The 18,372-nt window shown below is 48.6% G+C and overlaps 1 protein-coding gene and 1 long non-coding RNA gene across 3 annotated transcripts in view; one reads left to right on the forward strand and one right to left on the reverse strand.

The window, feature by feature from the left end:
• Positions 1-2,414, reverse strand: part of LOC125752275 (uncharacterized) — a 132,792-nt gene extending 130,378 nt beyond the window's left edge. For both annotated transcript variants that reach the window (XR_007401375.1, XR_007401374.1), the window contains exon 1: positions 2,340-2,414. This is a non-coding gene — a long non-coding RNA (uncharacterized LOC125752275). The remainder of the gene's footprint in view (positions 1-2,339) is intronic.
• Positions 2,415-2,688: 274 nt separating this feature from the next.
• VLDLR (very low density lipoprotein receptor) overlaps positions 2,689-18,372 on the forward strand; it is a 35,040-nt gene continuing 19,356 nt past the window's right edge. Inside the window, 2 exon segments of the mRNA XM_025423422.3 lie at positions 2,689-2,844; positions 15,064-15,183. Of these exon segments, the coding sequence (XP_025279207.1) occupies positions 2,763-2,844; positions 15,064-15,183 (202 nt within the window). The 5' untranslated portion in view covers positions 2,689-2,762.

The raw sequence follows: 18,372 nt of genomic DNA on the forward strand, positions 1-18,372 counted from the left end.
CACCCGTCTCCACTAAGTTTCTCATTTTGGTTATTCGGTTATTTTCTGTATTAAGTTCATTTCCCCTTACAACTGTTTTCTTCAATCAATGCTTTGCAGAGAGCTGGTCCCTGAGGCCACAGAGCGTGCTGACTTGATGTGGATTAGTTTTCAGTTTATAGGTCAGGAGGCAGGCACAGAGAGGCCCAGTGATTTTCCTAAGTTCCACAGCCAATCAGAGCTACAATTAAATATTATGCTTCCTATCAATTCAACGATAAAGCTACAAGACTAATCACAGAGCCTCAGCTAAGTTCACCAACAGATTATTTATATCCCTTGGAGAGGCAGAAAGCATGCATGTTTGTCAAGTATAAGTGTATTATCATAACAGTGTTTAGCTTGGAATACCTATGCATTTATCTCTGAGAAAAAATATTAAAAACAAGCCACATTGACTGTTTATTAATGTCATGCTTTTTAATATTGATTCCACTCATCCTTCTACCACCTTACCTCACCTGTGAAGTGACACCGCTCATTTTCAGATGGTCTTTCAGAACTCTGAGAATATTGAGGATGATGCACCCCAAAGGTTTTACCATCACACCTTAATGCCCATTAGGTGAGCAACACCTGCATGCATTTTCGCTACTAAATGGTATAAGACAAATTTGAATTCAATTTCACATGCAACATGTGTATGGCTGCTGCAGTTTGCATCAAATGTTTAACCACAGAGTAGGCAAAACAGCAATCAAAATTAGTTATAGTGCAACACTCCACCAATACAGAGTCAAGCTCCTTAATATTTATCAGTCACGAGATCCTCTGGCCCCACCAAACTGTATCCTGATCTGCAATCTTCCTTTTCTTGCCATCTCCTGGATACAGTAAGTTCCTAATAAAGATCCCATCCGATGGCTAGCCTTGACAAACACCTAGAAGAACCAGGGCAAGGAGAACATAGCTAAGCAACGCCCACCACTTCTCAGGTCACCAAGAGAACACCGCTAGAATGTGGTCCTATCGAAACCTGTGAAGTTTGGGTCATTGGGTAAAAAAATACCTTCAGAAAAAAGAAAAAAAATAACTTAAAAAAACATACGTAAACCCTTTCATTTAAGAAGGAGAAATAGCTTGGTGTGCCCTCCAACTCTTGTTAAATGCTTAACAGAGCACAGCAGACAATGCACGTCAGCCAAGGGCAAGTGTGCAAGAAACATGAAGCAAACACACGTACAAAACAAATTATAGGCTCATGTGCTGCCAGGCACAAAACAAGAATCAATCCTTAATAGGAATCTTGCCTTACTTCCTTTCCTCTTAAGCCTTACAATTGGGATGTTACAAAGTGTACCAAGAAGAATAAACCGAGGTTCCCCCTTCCCCCAAACAAGAAAAGGTTAAGCTTTTAATTACAGGCCCTCAAACTATCATTCTGTGCAATTAGCAATTAACTATAATCGTTGATGAGAGAATGCAGGGCTGCCCTAGCAATTTCCCTCCTCCCAGGCTGGGTTATTTTAGTCCCGTTCCATTACAGAGAACCAACCACAAACGCGCGCACACGCGCGCGCGCACACACACACACACACACACACACTCTCTCTCTCTCATTTAAAAACATTTAATTTTTAGCGAAAATGGCATCTCGGCGTGCGATTGGGACAGGCACCCCGAACCCCACCTCAGAGCAGCCCAAACGTGTCGAGCCCGTCCCACTCCATCACTTGCGGGTGGAGGGAGGAGGCCCGAGGCAGACGCTACCTACCATACCAGCCTTACACTGCCAGCCTCTCTTTGGGGCGCAGGAGAGGGTGGCAGGGAGAGGGAGACTCTTGCCGCCTTTGGAAGCCGCAGGTCCCCCCGGGGCCGCCGGGCCCAGTTAGCGGCTGGTGGTGGCAACAGCAGCAATAGTTGCATCAGCGCTAACTGCTGCGGCTGCATTTACGGTCGGCGGCTGCCCTGCCGGGAGGGTACGGCAATGACTGTAGGGAGCGCACAGCTGCTGCCGCGGCAGGTTCCCTAGATCAGGAAATTAGGGCAGGCACCGGGGATTGGAGGCGAGGGCGGCGCGCGAGCCAACCAGCGGCCGCCCCGGGCCCCCGTGAGCCCCGGGCGGACGCGCGGAGCAGCCGGGCCCCGGGAGCAGTCCGGGTGGTGGTGGCGGCGGCGGCGGCCACGGCCACGGCCACGGCCACTCACGCACGCACACACACTCGCACACCCCCTGCGCGGGCACCTGGCTGCCCAGAGCTTATGAGAGCAGCGCGTCGAGGGGACCGCGGGCTGGAGCCGCCGCTCCCCCCACGCCCCTCGCTGACCACTCCCCCTCCTGCCCCCTCCTCGCTGCTCACCCGGCAGTCGCCAGTGTGGGTGCTCCGCGGCCGGCTCGCTCCCTTCTGCCTTCTTCTGCTCTCGGCTCCCCACCCCCTCTCCCTCCCCTCCCCTCCCCTCCCGTGCCCTCCCCTCCTCTGCAGCGCCTGCATTATCTTCTGCCCGCAGGCTCGGCTTGCACCGCTGCTGCAGCCCGGGGAGGTGGGCGGGTGGGTGGGTGGGTGGGTTGGCTGGTGGGGAGGAGATTGTGCAAGTTGTAGGGGAGGGGGTGCCCTCTTCTTCCCTGCTCCCTTTCCCCCTTTCTAACTCCTTCCCCCCTCCTCCTCCCCCTCCCCCCTCCCCGCCCCCACCTCCTTCCTCCTTTGCGAAGGGCTGGTAACTTGTTGTGCGGAGCGAGCGGCGGCGGCGGCGGCGGCGGCGGCGGCACCATCCAGGCGGGCACCATGGGCACGTCCGCGCGCTGGGCGCTCTGGCTGCTGCTCGCGCTGTGCTGGGCGCCCCGGGAGAGCCGCGCCACCGGAGCGGGTGAGTGAGGACGCGCCCCTCCGCCGGCTGCCCGGGCCCGAGGCGCGGGTCTCCTTTTGCGCCCCCCCCCCCACCTCCCCACCTCCTAGGAGGCGCCTCTGCGCTCCGCTCGCCGTCTTTCCCTCCCAACCCTGGTGGCGCCTCTGAGCAGACTGTCAGCGCCGCGGCCACGGGGAGCCGAGCTTGGGGGACAGTGGGATTGGGGGTGTCCTGAAGCCTCGTCTGAACTAGGCGTCCTTCCCTTCACTCTGTCCCCCGAAGCCACTGCTTTGCGTCGTTTTCACCCCGCTCGGCCGGGGCTGGGGCATGTGGGCTTCCGCGCACCGAACAATGGTTCTGTCTGCGCTGCCGGGCGGAGTGTTAGGAAGGAGGCAGAGGGCCGGGTCGGGCCGAGCGGTGCGCGGGAGCCGGGGCCGCGCTCCTGGGACCGGCGGGGGGCGGGGGCGGGCGACGGCGGGCGCCTCCGGGGGCGCGGGGCGCAGGTCTCGGCGGCGAGCCCCCGGCGCGGGGAGCGGGCTCACGATCGATGGGCGGCAGCCGGGAGGCTCCAGGGAGCCACTACAAGTGCGCAGCCTGCGCACCCGGACTGCGACCTCCCGGCGCCCGGTGGTCTCCTGGCGTGCGGGTCAGAGGACGAGTGCGGCTTCCAGGAGGACTCCCCACGGGTGTTCCTCCCCTCCTACCTTGCCCCTCCCCGCCCCCCTCGCGCCGTGTTTGTAAACCTCTCGGGTCTCCCGTGGAGCTGAGCGGGGGGAGGAGGGGAGCGGAACCAAGACTTAATCAGGTTAGTTTGCTGATCTTCTGTTCCCGGTGAGATTTCCTCGAGAGGAATGGAGTCCTAATCTAGCGACTGTGTAATTAGCCTTCATTCCAGACAATAGATCAAAGGGAGTAGCGCGAGGGCCGGTGGGGGCGGCGGCGACTACGGTGGTGCCCGGGGCTGCCGCACTGGGCCCCGGAGCCCTGTCCTCAGCCGGCCTCCCGGCTGGAGAGCGCAACTTTCCCGGGCAGGGACGGGCAGCCCTTCTGGGGCTCGGGCCAGAGTGCCGGCGCGTCCCCGGTGCCAGCTTGACAGCACGCGGAGGGGTGGCGGGTCCGGGGGGCGGGGCGGGGGGCAGAGAGCGGCCGCCCCGAGTACCCCTCCCGAGTGCGAGCTCCGGCCGCGGGGGGCTCAGGAGGCCCGCCTGCCTGCAGTCACGTGTCTCCCGAAACCGGCCAACTTTCAAGTGTGCGGTCCGGTCCGGCAGCCTCCCGGGCGGGGGTCCGGGGGTTCGCAGCCTGCCATGCCCCCGGCCCTTTGGCTCCGCTGTCCCGAGCGAGCGTGTGAAGCTGGGACGGGCTTCTCTGCCCTCTGCGATTGGCTGGCCGCCCGATCACGTTTGGGCTGGTCACATGGCTCCGCGAACTCGGACGGTCGCAGCCCGAGCAGGAGTATCTGTAGGGGAACGCAAGGCGCCCCACAGCCTCCTTCGCACTGTCCCCTCCCGTGCTCTCCCCAACCTGGACTCCTCGAAGAAGGCGAGGCCTGGAGAGAGCCTCTGAGGTGTGACCACAAAGCTAAGAGCCTGGGGGAGCCTTGCCCGCAAGAATTTTCAGACTGGAACATTAATCATTAATGGATGAGCAATACTAACTTATTAAATGATTTCTCAGGATCGTTCCATGACTTGCATGATACTTTTCATAACACTTCAAGAGACTAAGGTGTACCAGAAACTACGGATAACCGCCCTGGAGGTGGGGGGAGAGATTTTGTTTTTGCTGTATGTCCTCCTCCTCCTCCCTGTTCTTTTAGTTTAACAGGTAGGAACTTTCCGTTGGAGGCGAACTTTATCCTATAGAGTGCTGGGAATGCCCTTGAACTCATGAAATGAGTTAGTTGAAGCCATATGGTCACCTTGTATTAGGTAGGTGAGGGTCCCTTTTGCTCTACGTCACATGTGAAATACGTGACATGCCATGAAGAGTGACACACCAAAGCCCAGGCAAGACTTAAATTCTTCAAAGGAAAGGAGACACATCATTTTTCAACTGGACAGACTCTGGGGTTGGCTGAGGAGGTAGTGACCTTACGCCAACCCAGACTGGCTTTGGTCTGAAGTTCAAAGCCCCAGGGTATATGGGCTGACTTTCTGGCCCTGGTTTTGTGTGCATCCCTTCTTCCCAACCTCTCCTCCCCCAGATGTGCTCTTGGTACTGGTCTAAAATAGGACCGGGCAGGGATGCTCTAAGATCCCGTCCAGAAACTTAGATCGGTCTAACTACAGAAGCTAAAACTCAGTGGTGTAGTATACCTGACTGCAAGTCCCTGGGAATTCTAGTACGTTTTCCATCAGCCTAGGTAGTCAGGCTTAGGATGTGGGGTACCATACAGCATCATTAAAGCCAGAGCCTAGAAAAACCAAGGTTTTATGAGGGCTCTTCAGAGATGGCTAGCACCTAGCAAAAGAGTAGACAGAGACTTCTCTTACTGTGGGAGTAGGTTTGTAAAATGAGACCTGGAGGGATAGGAGACAGGAGGGCAAGGAGAAAATAAACTTGACCCACCCCATAGCACCAAGGGAAAGTATGGCAGTGATCCTGATCCCCGTTGAGGCCAAAGAACGAGCATGTGAGCCTGGACTCTTTAAACAAGGATCACCAGGCAAGTGACAGCTTCCTGAAGTCTGAGCAATCGGCCTGTTGCTTGCTACATGTGACATTTAGCTATAATGTCCGTCCTGTGTTGTTTTGATTCTCTGCTTTTACTGCTGGTGTCCCCACATTCCTAATGCATGTGTAAAGGCCAAGTTCAGTAGAGCAGCCAAATATTAAGACTTTACCATGATCGACTGCATATTTAAGCAGTAAGCCTTCCTAGCAAGGTAATTACGGCTGTCTCCGTGCTTAAAAGAAGTGAAGTCCTGATTGAAGTGTTTCTGCCTTTCATAAAAATTGAATAACGATAAATTTGATTTCACTTGAGCAGTTTTACTACCATTTTAGAAGCGACAAAAAGTAGTTACAAGCCCCTTCTATTCCAGAAGTATCAAACTGGTGAGACTTCACAAGAGCTCCCAGAGTAGAACATGGCCATAATCAAGGAAACAGGCAGCTCCCAGCCACACGGCTTTGGGTTTTGACCCAAAGACCAGAAAACTCAGAGCACAGCATAGACGTACAGACAACTCGTGTTAAAAAAAAAAATATCTAGACCGTTTTCTATTTCTTACAGAGTGTGAATGAAGCTGGCTTTTTTGGTAGAAGGAAAAGCAACCAAGTATAGGCAGTTACCTACTTGACTTTAAGTCATAGTTAAATTTATTTTGGATACTGACTGTTCTTTGGAAAGCCACCTTCTCATACCAGCCTATGAGAAATCAAATGCCTCCAAGGGTTATGATAAGGTCTGCAATGACATTGATGATAAATGTACCTGCCTTAGGAGAGTCAATCAGGGCCGGGCTCTCCAGAAGGCTAGTTAATAGACTCAAAGTGCTTAGTATGTTCCCTTCTACTGTAAGTTAATCTCAAGAGAGTACTTAGGGTACAAGGAGACTACTTCCAAGACCAAAGGTCCAAAGATACCTTCTGCAAAAGTGATGGATGAGATGTACCTGTTGAATAGAAGTGGTCCAGGAACAGATTTTTGTGCCCATCTAAAGAATTTTTAGCTAGCAAATTTGAAGACTGGTAGCTTTTAAGCTTTCAGACGGAGTGTGACATAGCTCTAGCAGAATCTTGTTTGATGATTTCACTGTGTATTTTCCAATGTGAATCGGTGTCTCCTTGCTAAGCTGTTCTGTTGGCTTAGCAATAAAAACTCTAAGTGTAGTTGATGCCACCTCGTTAGATAAACTAGCCATGCTGCAGGAACTAAATGAGAGGGCAGGTGATACTGTAATGTTAGCATCCTTTTTCCTTCATGTGATGTGTCCTAGGAAAGCTTGGGCCTGCTGGTTATTTGTGGGCTCAAATTCAGCAAGAGCATGCCTCCTGGGTGCCATGAGATTAAGGATAGAGATTATGCCAAAAAAAAAAAAAAAGGCTTAATGTTTGCTTGGGGAGCCTTTGACTACTTTGTATTTTAAAACTGCTCGGGGGGGGGGGGGGCGTTAGGGGAAAGGTATGAACGCTCTTACATTTAAGAGGCAGAAAGTTTAAGATGGGACCATTGGCTGGAGTGGTTGATCTTGCCACCAGCGTGGGCCTTTTGGATTGGCCCTACTAGCTAGGAGCCTTTATGTATACACATGTAATTTTAGGGGGTGGAGGTGGGGTGGAGCTTGCAATTAGCCAAGCAAGAGAGATGATAAAACCTTGATGATAGACATTTGTGGATTACTTCACGTGCTTATATGTTATAACCTAATACTTCCCCTAACTCCAACATTTGCAAGTTACTTCACATGTTAGAACTTTATTCTTTTCCCCCCAAATGCTCTGACTTAATAGGGTTCCTATTTTATAGACTGCCTCTAATCTTTCGTTTTCCTAAGAAGGCTTCCCAAAATCTGAGTTATTAACTGATCTGTAGGTTCACTAAATAGGTGGTAGATTGATGTCAACATTCCTTATACTTCTGCTTAAAACCACTTGACGACCATCTACTGAGCATCTAACCATGAGCCACTTGGCAGCACCAAGCATGGGGAGGACACAGTAACTAGGCAGGTGGTCCTCTCTTTCATGGCATTTGGTCTAGTGGGGAAGTCAAATCAAGAAATCAAAGTTCGCCTGGAATAGAGGCTCTGGAGAGGAGTGAGCAGATCCAGTATTTAAGCCTTAATCATAAAAGAGGCAGACAGCGGCTGAAGGTTGCTGGAGTTCCCACTTGCTACCTGTGTTACAGAATACAATGTTTCCCAACTGTCACCAAGAACTCAAACTCTCATGTGACAAAGTCAGATGCTATTCCATCTCCACAGATGATCTTACAAAAGTGATCAGATTCCAGCAACCATGGGTTGCTGCCAACATTACTAAAGAGCACTAAAGCAGGTCCCAAGTGAAATCCAAGTCTTACACATCAAATTTCTAACTCTACCAGTTAGCTGCCGCTACTGTTCCCTGTGCACTGGAACCTCGCTCTTCACAGGAAAATGAGGCCAGATGTACCTACAGTGACGTACTCACTGTGATAGATAAGTGTGGGAAAGCACACAGTTTTTATATTATCAAGTGGCACAAAGATGATGTGAAGGTACCCCCATGGGCATAAGGAACAATGGACTTTATAACATAGAGCCTTTCAGAATATTCTAGTTGGTCAAACAACTGGTCATGTGTTTCAAGTTCAGGAAAGCTGGAAGGAATGCTTTGGAAAAAGTCTATAGTTCAAACCAGCTTTATCAGTGAACTAATGAATCAGTTGATTCATCCAGGAATACTCACTAGTGCCCAAAGATACTGGAGATGTCAGGAACTTGGTCCCAAGTTACAAAGATAAATTCTAGGCCCTGCCTTGGGGTAGGGTGAGGGGGACCTCCACTTGTAGAGATGGAAACAGGCAGGGAGGGCAAACACCTCAGTACACGGCAACTGTGTGACCATCAAGAAGCAGCCAGACCACACTTGGTGGGTCAGGAAAGGAATAGAGGGCCTCCTTCAAAGGGAGACATTTGTGTATACAGGAGTGACAGGAGCAAACTGAGACAGATCAATAGTGAGGACACAGGCCTGGGGCAAGTGGGGCTGGGGGCATCCCTGGGTGTACTCTGAGCCAAGGGCTGGTGGGAAGCAATAGGGAAAAGTTGGGGGGAAATGGGTAGGGAACCAGACTCGGCCCTTGAGCCAGTGAGAAACCTAGAAGTGATCCCATCATTGGCACTTCAGGCCGGTCTAGGTGGCTTGGGTCACCATCTTGATTTGGATGGTTGATGTGGCAACCTGGAGGAAGAAGGAACAGATCAAGGGAGGGATGAGAGCCCAGATGGAGCCAGGGATGGATGGCAAAATATCAGGGGAGAAGAACCTGGCTCTCCACGGGACCAACCTCCATAGGTTGGAGGAAGTGATGGAGCCCCCCAAGGATAGGGGCTTCTGGCAAAGAGAAGACAGGCTTTAGAAGAACCTCTTTACCATGTAGCCCTGTTAAGGCATCTAGATAAATTTTTCCTACCTAATGGGTACAGAGGCTTTGCCTCATGCTGTCACCATGATTAATGTCCGTTGTAAGAATGGCACTGAGCACTTGTGCCCATCCAGCGGTGGGTGTGCAGGCTTATGGGGGTAAGAACTATATATTCCACCCTGAAAAGGACATGGTCACTTCCACTGAGGGTAGAATCTTAGCCTCCTAAACTTTGGGCAGTGGTTTCAAAGTGTGGTCAGGAACCAGCAGTGTCAATACCATCTGGGAACCCAAGAAAGGGAGCTCTGTCCCCACCCTGCTCCAGCTGAATCTGAACCTCTGTGGGGGGGTAGGCCCAGCAGGTGTTCCAACAAGCCCTGTGGGGATTCTGATGCCAATGAGAATAAGAGCACCAGGGACCTAGCATCTGCCTCCCATAGAAACTGTAAGTTCGAAAATAGTGAAAGAGATTATAGAGAAAAGGAGAGAAAATGAGTGGGGAAAATCAGAGAGGGTGACAAAACATGAGAAACTTCTAACTCTGGGAGATGAACAAGAGGTAGTGGAAAGAGAGGCGGGTGGGGGGATGGGTGACAGGCATTGAGGGGGGCACTGACGGGGGCACTTGACAGGATGAGCACTGGGTGTTATACTATATGTTGGTAAATTGAACTCCAATTTTAAAAATACATAATATTAAAAAAAAAACTCAACTTCGCAATATGCCTCGATTTGACTGATGTATCCTGGACAAGACAACCAAGCTGTGTAGTCCTTCTAGAAAAAACCCCGCTGAGGATACTCTAGGCTTTTTAAATTTTATTTTATTTTAATTAAAATGCGGCAGGGAAGGCTGTCTTTCGATAATAAGACTGTGTTAGGACAGTATCATCTTGACGGGTGAAACTACCTACCTCATTCTGGATTGATTTAAACTGACTCTGTTACCCAAGTTACCAAAATCAACAGAATATTTTAAGGGGAAGTAGTCCTGCATTAGATGCTTTAGATTCTGTGCATGTTCAGCAGTGTAGTATCTGAAGCCAGGCCACCTGGGGTTCAAATCCTCATTCTGTACAGGCTGATCCTGGGCAAGCACTGTACTTCCCTTCTCTGTCCTCTCCTTACCTGATACATAAAAGGGGAACAGTAGTACTCAGAGTGGAGGATTTAGAATTCAGATGAATTAAAAGACTGAAGGCTTAGAGCTGTGTTTGGCAAATAATTTTGAAAGCTTATTTACCTATGATTCTTAAGATCATCTCAATCTGATGTCAGTGGGACAAGTGAACTCTAAGATTCACTTATTTCAGCGAATCAGAAGGATTGACCAAAGTATTTCTTTTTAAGATTATTTATTTATTTATTTATTCATGACAGAGAGATTGAGAGAGACAGGGGCAGAGACACAGGCAGAGGGAAAAAAGCAGGCTCTGTGCTCAGTGGGGAGTCCAATGCAGAACTGGATCCCAGGACCCTGGGATAATGATCTGAGCTGAAGGTAGATAGATGCTCAACCACTGAGCCACCCAGGTGTCCCTGGCCGAAGTATTTAACAGCTTTCAGGCAGTTCTTAGAAGTGCTTTAGAGCCTGACAGTAGGGCCGGAACACAACCTCCGTGCCCGACAGCTCAGGCTGTCTGCCTGCCTTCCTCTCACTAACTAACCTCTCCTGAGAGAAAACCACTTTGCTGACTCGCAAGTCTGCTTATCCTAAAATGAGTTTTAGCCTATGAATAGAAAGATTGGCATTAAAGAAGCAGCAGAAGTGTGACTAAAAATAAATGCCCTTGGCGGCCCCAGAAGTGGCCAAACAAGTGGACTAAAGACATTCCTGTAGATAGCACCCATATCTCAAGCAAGGAGGAGAGGGAGAGGCCCCTGAATCCTGGGCCCCGCCAGTCCCAGGAGAGTGGCAGCCTGAGCCTCTCTGTGCTGGTTCAAGTTCAGGTCTGAGCCTGATACTCAGAAACCTCCCCGTACCCTGGGCAGCCTGGAGCCCTCTAGGGAAAAGTGCAGCCTACCATGAAGGCTTGGTATCTACTGTGAGGTCTATGCAGTTTCCCACTGACCCATTAAAACTTGCAGGGACAGTCAGGCAACAGTAGGCTGACATCTATGTGCATTTAAACCCCTGAGTTTTGGGACGCCTGGGTGGCTCAGTGGTTGGTTGAGCATCTGCCTTCGGCTCAGGGCGTGATTCCGGGGTCCAGGATCAAGTCCCCCATCAGGCTCCCTGCAGGGAACCCGCTTCTCTGTGTCTCTCATGAGTAAATAAATAAAATCTTTAAAAATAAAGACATAAATAAGCCCCTGAGTTTTTTGGAGCCACTGAACTGCCAACATGTCTGGGCAGCAACGTTCACTCTTGAGGTGAGCAAGGCTCCTGGGACAAGGCGCCTTAAGGTCAGTTTGCAGGGTCTGATTCTGCCTGGGCAAGTGACAGAATGAGCAAGTTAGTCCTTGGCATGGGTGGGCCTTCTTTCATTACAAAGGTAAATAGCTGTGACTAGGTACATATGTGACTACATACAAGTGACTTCCGACCCCCTGACCCAGAGGGGCAGGGATAGTTATTCTAAGTATTAGAGCTCAAAGAAGATCCAGATCAAGGCCAATGGTTTGATTTCTTAAAGCAACAGGAAGAACCCTTTTCAAATTCTTTCACAAAACTCAAGTATTGATAAAGAAAGCCTTCCTGGCTGAAACAGGCAAAACACCCAGGTTCCCCACTATCATGGCCTTTCCTCCACCCACCCCCAACTTTAACCACCCTTTTGGCACTAAGGCATTCCTATGAATCCCCATGGCTTTGAGGAACCTGCTAAAAACCACATTGACTCTCAGCTGTTCACCTTTCTGGGCAGATAGATCTGGAGATATTGGCTGCCTAGAGCTTCTACTCCTAGGGTTATTGTTTGAGGCATCAATCCATGTCTTAGCTTAGCCTAAAGATTAAAAGCACCTTGGGGGAGAGAGGAGGATGCCTGGGTGGCACACATGGTTGAGCCTTCGACTCTTGGTTTCAGCTCAGGTCATGATCTCAGGGTCAGGAGATCGAGCCCGGCACTGGGTGCTTGGTGCAGGGTCCGCTTGGAACTCATTCACCCTCTCCCTCTGCCCCTCCCTTCCCATGCTCTCTCTAAAATAAATCAATCAATCTTAAAAAGAAAGAAAAAACAAATAAAAGCACGTCGAGTGTAGACGATTTCAAGCTCAACTGTTCCCTTTACGAAAGTAGACTTAAGGGTCACGGATGAAAATAGCCTATAGGTCCACAATCCTGTAATCCCCCAAAGGCTGTGGAAATCAAAAGCTCCTTAACTTGTTTGGTGCTTTCGGTTCTCCTGGAGCTCTGTACGGCCGTGTTCCCAGCCGAGCACCAGAGGCGAGATGGAGAATCTTTTTGAAACTTTGACGGAACACCCACAGCATTGCAGTCTGGCCGCGGTCCCAGCACGGGATCCAGCCTCGGAGCTCTGGCCGCCCTGCACCAGGCGGGACGTTCAACAGAAGCCAGGGCCACATTCTGCCCAGGAGCAACCTCATAACCGAATGCTTAGATAATAAGAAACTGAGGCATGGCCATCAGGCCTACGGTCTTACCTCTCTTTAAAGAGAGGGTCCCGTATGAGGGCAGCTAGCCAGCCTTAGCCACCGCCACCTCCACCCCCACCCCACTCGTCCTGTGAAGGAGCAACAGCATTCAGTAGCTTTCTCCACTTCTAACCTCCATCGCTTCCCCCCTCATAATACAGGGTCACGTGTGTGTCCCAGTAAAACACAGTTCCAGGACTGTTGGGCAGAAGCTTGGGGGGAGTGGAAATAGCTCAGATAAGAAAAGGTAGACATTAAATTCCTTTTTGTCTTAAGGAATTGGAATAAAACACTGAGAAAATGCTTATGCTTGTCCTGAAAGTCTGCTTAGGATCAACTCTGGAAGCAGTGCTGCTGGGATCTTACTCTCATTTCTTACTGCTGATCGTTCCTTTGCTGCCATGATGTTCAGAGACCCTCCTGGAGGTGCTGGGGCACTAAACGCCAGCCTGATTTCACCTGTGTGCCTGTATTTGATCCCAGGCCAGCTTGCATGTCTAGGAAATCTCTAGCTTCCAAAGTCATTTTTAAGATCTTCCAGGTCCTAACCTTGAGTGGAAAACCATCATTTGACACCTACTTCTGTGTCCCTGTCCAAGTCTGATTCTATGCTGACCTTTTTATGCTTTATAGGCTTTACCTTTACCTACAGTGTAGGTGTCAGTGTCTGAATTTTTGTCTCTTTTTCACTGAACAACCTTTGGTACCTCAAACCTTTAAAAAAAAGTTCAGAGCCTCCATCGTACCCTAACTGGAGCCTGACTGTTCTAACTAGACTTCTATTGATGTTGTTTGACGACAAACTGTTCATCTGCTACTTTCACATTAAGTTCTCTAAATAAATTCTTGCCACTCCCACAGCCCTCAAAGGTAGTAGGGATAGAGAACTAAAGCCAGAGGCCCCTGCAGCAGATCCCCCCAGCAGCGAGAACACTGAGAGGCTGCTGGAAATATAGGGATGGATGGGGGAGGCAGCTGCTTCTCTGCTTTGGTTGAACAGTATAAAAGCCAGCTGCTGACTTCTCCCAACAACCTCTACCCTTCTCAATCCCTGATATCTTATGCCAATAAGATATTTGTGAAATGAACAAACGTTGTGAAATATAGGTAGAAAGTGCCGTCAGATCATACTGCTTTGTATCTGGGTCCCACCTTAACCAGACTCTTGGGAGCAGAGTGGTACACACAGCTTATGAATACATTCAGTATCTAAGAATGGAACCACACCCATGTGGTAAACCTGACTTGGACCGAATTCTAATCTCCCTGGGAATTAGCCACAAAACATAGACCGCCCCCAGATAGGAGGGGCTAGCTGATAGTAGGGAGGCCAACGGGAGTATTGTATACCAGGCACAAGAGTTCCAGTCTGTGCTTGTCACTGTAGTGTCTGTCTTTAGGCCGGCATGCCACAGCTGCAGATGCTGGAAGGTGGCAGGAAATCTGCTTGGAGGGCCTGCCTAAGTAATCTGCACGAGCCATAGGGCACCCCTGGTTGTCCTGAATATTAGCAGTATATTTATATTAAGCAACCAGATCGTTGGTCTTTTAGCTCAAAGAAATCACATCCTCCAGAAGAGCACATGTACTAATGGTAGGAAACACCTGAATGTTAGCTGTCCCATGCCAGGCAAAAACGAAAAAAATAACAAAACTAAGTGTTCTACTTACAAGGATTAGTTCATACCACTGTGTGAATTAAATATCCATACATCGAGTGCAGGAAAATAGAGATTCAGAGAAATAGAATCTGGGTCTGTGATGCTCCCTCACTTTGTTTTTCTTCTGTTGCTAAAAGTGATCTCCCTTTACCTCTCAACTATAGCTTCTTGATTTTTATCTTTGAGCTGTTTTGTAAGCATGTCTTTTTCTAATTAGACCTCAGATTTTAAAATGAGGACATTAAACCTCTGTCCTGCCCCCTCTTTGCTATCATTCTTTCTAAGTCTCCCTGAGTTTACTTGTAATAGAGGCATCATCCATGAATAACAGTACCAAATGTGATCAAGAAATGCCATTAAAAGGTTAGAATTTGGCTGATTACAGTTCCCCAAGTGAGTTAAACACATGAGGGAAATGAGTCCAGGGGCAAGTGAGTCCAACCTAACTCCCCATGGTCTCTGGGAAATCTAGGTTCCTTCTATCTTGGTCTGGCTCCATTGGCCCAGGATCTCTATTCCAGCCACCATGCCCAATTTTCAGGATCCAGAAAGGAATAAAGGAAAGGATAATGGGTCCCCAATCCCTTTGAGGATATTTCCCAGAAGTTCTATTTATCATTCTATTTATATTCCATTAACTAGACCTTAGGCCCACCCATGGCTGTGCCTCACTGCAAGAGAAGCTGGGAAATCTAGTCTTCTCCAGATGGCATTTGCCCAGCAAAGAATTCAATCACTGCCTGTCACTGCCCCAATGCCCACCCTGCCCTGGCCCCTAGAATGTTCTAGCCTGCTGAGCCTGCAGCTCTCCCTTTGAGAAGTACCATGTCCATGGGTTTTGGGTAACTTGCAGCTCTAACTTCCCATGCTTGTATCCCAACTTAGCTAAGTGCTCCCTCCTGATTTTAGGAAGAAAAGCCAAATGTGAACCCTCCCAATTCCAGTGCACAAATGGCCGCTGTATTACATTGCTGTGGAAATGCGACGGGGATGAAGACTGCGCTGATGGCAGTGACGAAAAGAACTGTGGTGAGTAAGGAGCCTTGCAGTGTCCCTCACGAGGATGCATGCACGTCACTAAGTGTGATCTTAGCTTCTTAAATGTTTCGAGGTTCTGAAAATAGAATCCACTCCTAAGAGTTGCCTTGACTCCAGGTCCCAAAAGTCTCTACATCTTGGTCTAGAGGAATTTAGTTGAATGTTTGACATGGGACTACCAGCATGAGTGTGGAATGTTGAAGATCAAGTGGAGGTCCTTCCAAATGACAGGACCTGGTTTGTCAGAGGTCAGGCAAACATTCAGTATAGGAAGCTAGGAGAGGGGGCAGGAGGACCAGAAGTAGAGACAGGAGCTTGCTTAGAACAGACCTTCTTTTTGTAATTCTCAAAAAGCTCTGATAGCGCCCCCCAAAGAAAGTAAGTCATGAACAGTAAGAAAACCCCTCAGGTTTCAGGGGGTTAATAAACTCCTGGCTTTGAAACTACGGGCCCCTGCCGATCACAGATCAGATAAGTATTTTTAATAATTGCTGACAATAGATGCTGATTCTAAAATGGTAGGCAGGGTAAAAGACATTCTTTCCCCCAGAGAATGGGGATATACCGTCATACCCACCGATCAACGTCATCCAGAGATCATTGTGAGAAATGCCTCATGTTGAGCCTGAATAGCTGAGAACTACGTGTCAAGGTGGCATTTAGGCTACCTTGAATACATGCTGAAATTTATTTTTTGATCCCTTTGTTCTGTGTCAGAATCTTGAAACAAGATTGTGTGTGAATGTTGGTGACAACATTGTCATTTGCCTTTTAATGGATGTTATTGAAAGATGTCTACAAACTAGAAATACAGAAGAAAAACAGAAGCTAAAGGTAGATTGCATCAACTGCTGTCTTGTTATGCCCTTACCTGCTTCTTCATGCGTCATTACAAAAATGGCATAGCGTAAGCATCAGGGCAGGCGGTCTTATGCTTGAGCTCGCTGGAGCAGTATCGTGAGTGTTTGCACACCAATATGTGGATTAGCAGCCCATTTAGAAACCTAGGATGTCCCTTCTACAATCTCAGGGAAGAAGCATCTCCAGTCTCAGGACCAACAGTAGTCCTCCGGGCACTACTTTGCCATCGTGTACGTTCTAAAGCTGGGATTTTAATCTACTCTACAAGACATTGAGTTCATGTCACTTCTAGGTTACCTAGGTAATAGAATTCCCTCACGAAATCTCTCACTGGAAGGACTCACTATTGGCAACTCCTCTCTTGGTGTAAGTAGTGATTCTTCCTCAATTCTAAAGTATGTACTTGGCAAAGCCCATTGTTCTTTCTTAGAAAGTAATCATTCTCTTCATGTTTCAGAAGCCTTCTCTGACCATCTGACTAACTTGGTAGCAACTAACCTGGGTCATCTTAGGAATCACCCCTGGCTTTTCCTAAAGTAGTCTCCACCTAAGTAACTGCTAGACACACGGCAGAAGGGTTTGCAAGAGTGAAGGGGGGATATTTATGTACTGAAAATCACTCCAGGTGGAAAAAATTAAATAAATTCTTGGCCAGAATTGGTCTCTGCCTCCAAGATATGAAGGTATAGAAGGAAAGTGGGAACACTGCTCAGGGTAGCTCTGCATACTTATTTTGAGATGTTCCTCCCTAGAAGGGAAAAGCTGCACAATTGCTTAAAACTCATAAAGCCACACTTCTTATTTTTCCTGTGCAACCTCTTGGTAGTGAACTGGGCTGCAGTTTCAGCAGGGCTGTTTCTTTCAAGCATGTCCACCAGCATTCTTAGTCAACTACAGCTTAGAATCCAGAGCCATGTGTTTCCATCAGCCCCATGGAACTCATTCTTTTACAAGTGTGAGGCTGACCTGATTAATGAGTAACTTAGAGACTCTGAGTGGGTAACTGTTAGTTCTCTTCCCCTTTGGCACACCTACACTGCTATCCATCTCTCAAGGCCCCATTCGAATAGACTTTCTTTACCCTCCCAGTCTGTATTCAGAATGGAAGAGAGATGAACTCTAGAAAGCTTCCATCACTATTTATCTTTTGCTCCAACACTTTGTAGCATGGCCAACTTGTCTATGTCTACAACATTTTATACGTCTTTAAACCACCTTGTCTCTCTATAATTACTTCTTGCTTCCTCTTCCTGAGGACCCTCACAGGTTGGGTTACAGGAAAATCACTCTGCAGATGCTCTGGCACCTTCCCACATGCTCAGGAGCACATGGCCCTCAGATACCGCTTTTAACCATGAATACCGGAGTTTGAGGATTTCAGGGATTTCAGAGACAGGTACAATTCTAAAAGCTAACATGGCCTTTCTTGTTTCCTTGGCTACACAACTCATGTAGATGAATAATTCCTTTTGGATCATCATGATTCATCATCACATCTTGAGTTCTGGGAATGAGCTAGAATCATTATCTTCCTGCTGCACAGTGTCCAAGGCTAAACCAGAGTGGCCCTCTACTTCTGTGTCCTCTACACTCTATGACTTGTCCATAGCTCAGACTCCAGACTTGAAGTAATCCCTTTCAAGTTCTCAGCAAATTGTTGGCTTTTAGCTGATTTGCCATTTACAGAATGTTCGTTTGAGAGGAAGAGCATAAAGTGGAAGTTTAAACACACAAGCAAGAAAGAATACAGCTTGGGAAGGAGGGGCCTAGAATACTCTATGTGGCTGCTTATCAAGACTCATCTGACTCTGACTTCCTTATGGCTAAGGTGACCAAACCACTCAATTGGCTTAAGAGAGTCCAAGTTTATGCTTCTCTTCCTGGTATAGTTAAGTGTCCCCTTTCCACTGAGATTGTCTCAATTTGGACAACAAATTAATTGCATGGTCATCAGAATTACAGGAGAAAAGGCCTGCCCTAGTCAGAATCAGTAACAGAACCGATACCTTTTTAAGGCAATTTTTCACTCTAGTCATCAGTTGTAGACATTGGCAGCTTTCATAGCTGATGTTACTCTGTCTCTTGGATTCTAAATGTGACCTCTTTTGTACCCAGGTTTAAGCTTTCTCTATTTCTTACTGGCTGGGTTCCTCTGCCCCCAACAGACCTATAGGAGTGGCAATATTCACTCCTGGGGCTTATCCTTCTGAATCTACACTAAACCCATGCACTCTTAGGAGATGCTCCCAGTAGAGCTGTATTTGTGATCAGTCATAGGATGGAATGTTTGGCTTTTTTTCTTTTAAGATTTTATTTATT

The sequence above is a fragment of the Canis lupus genome, chromosome 1 (genome assembly GCF_003254725.2).
Source record: "Canis lupus dingo isolate Sandy chromosome 1, ASM325472v2, whole genome shotgun sequence".
In the NCBI taxonomy this organism is placed as follows: Eukaryota; Metazoa; Chordata; class Mammalia; order Carnivora; family Canidae; genus Canis; species Canis lupus.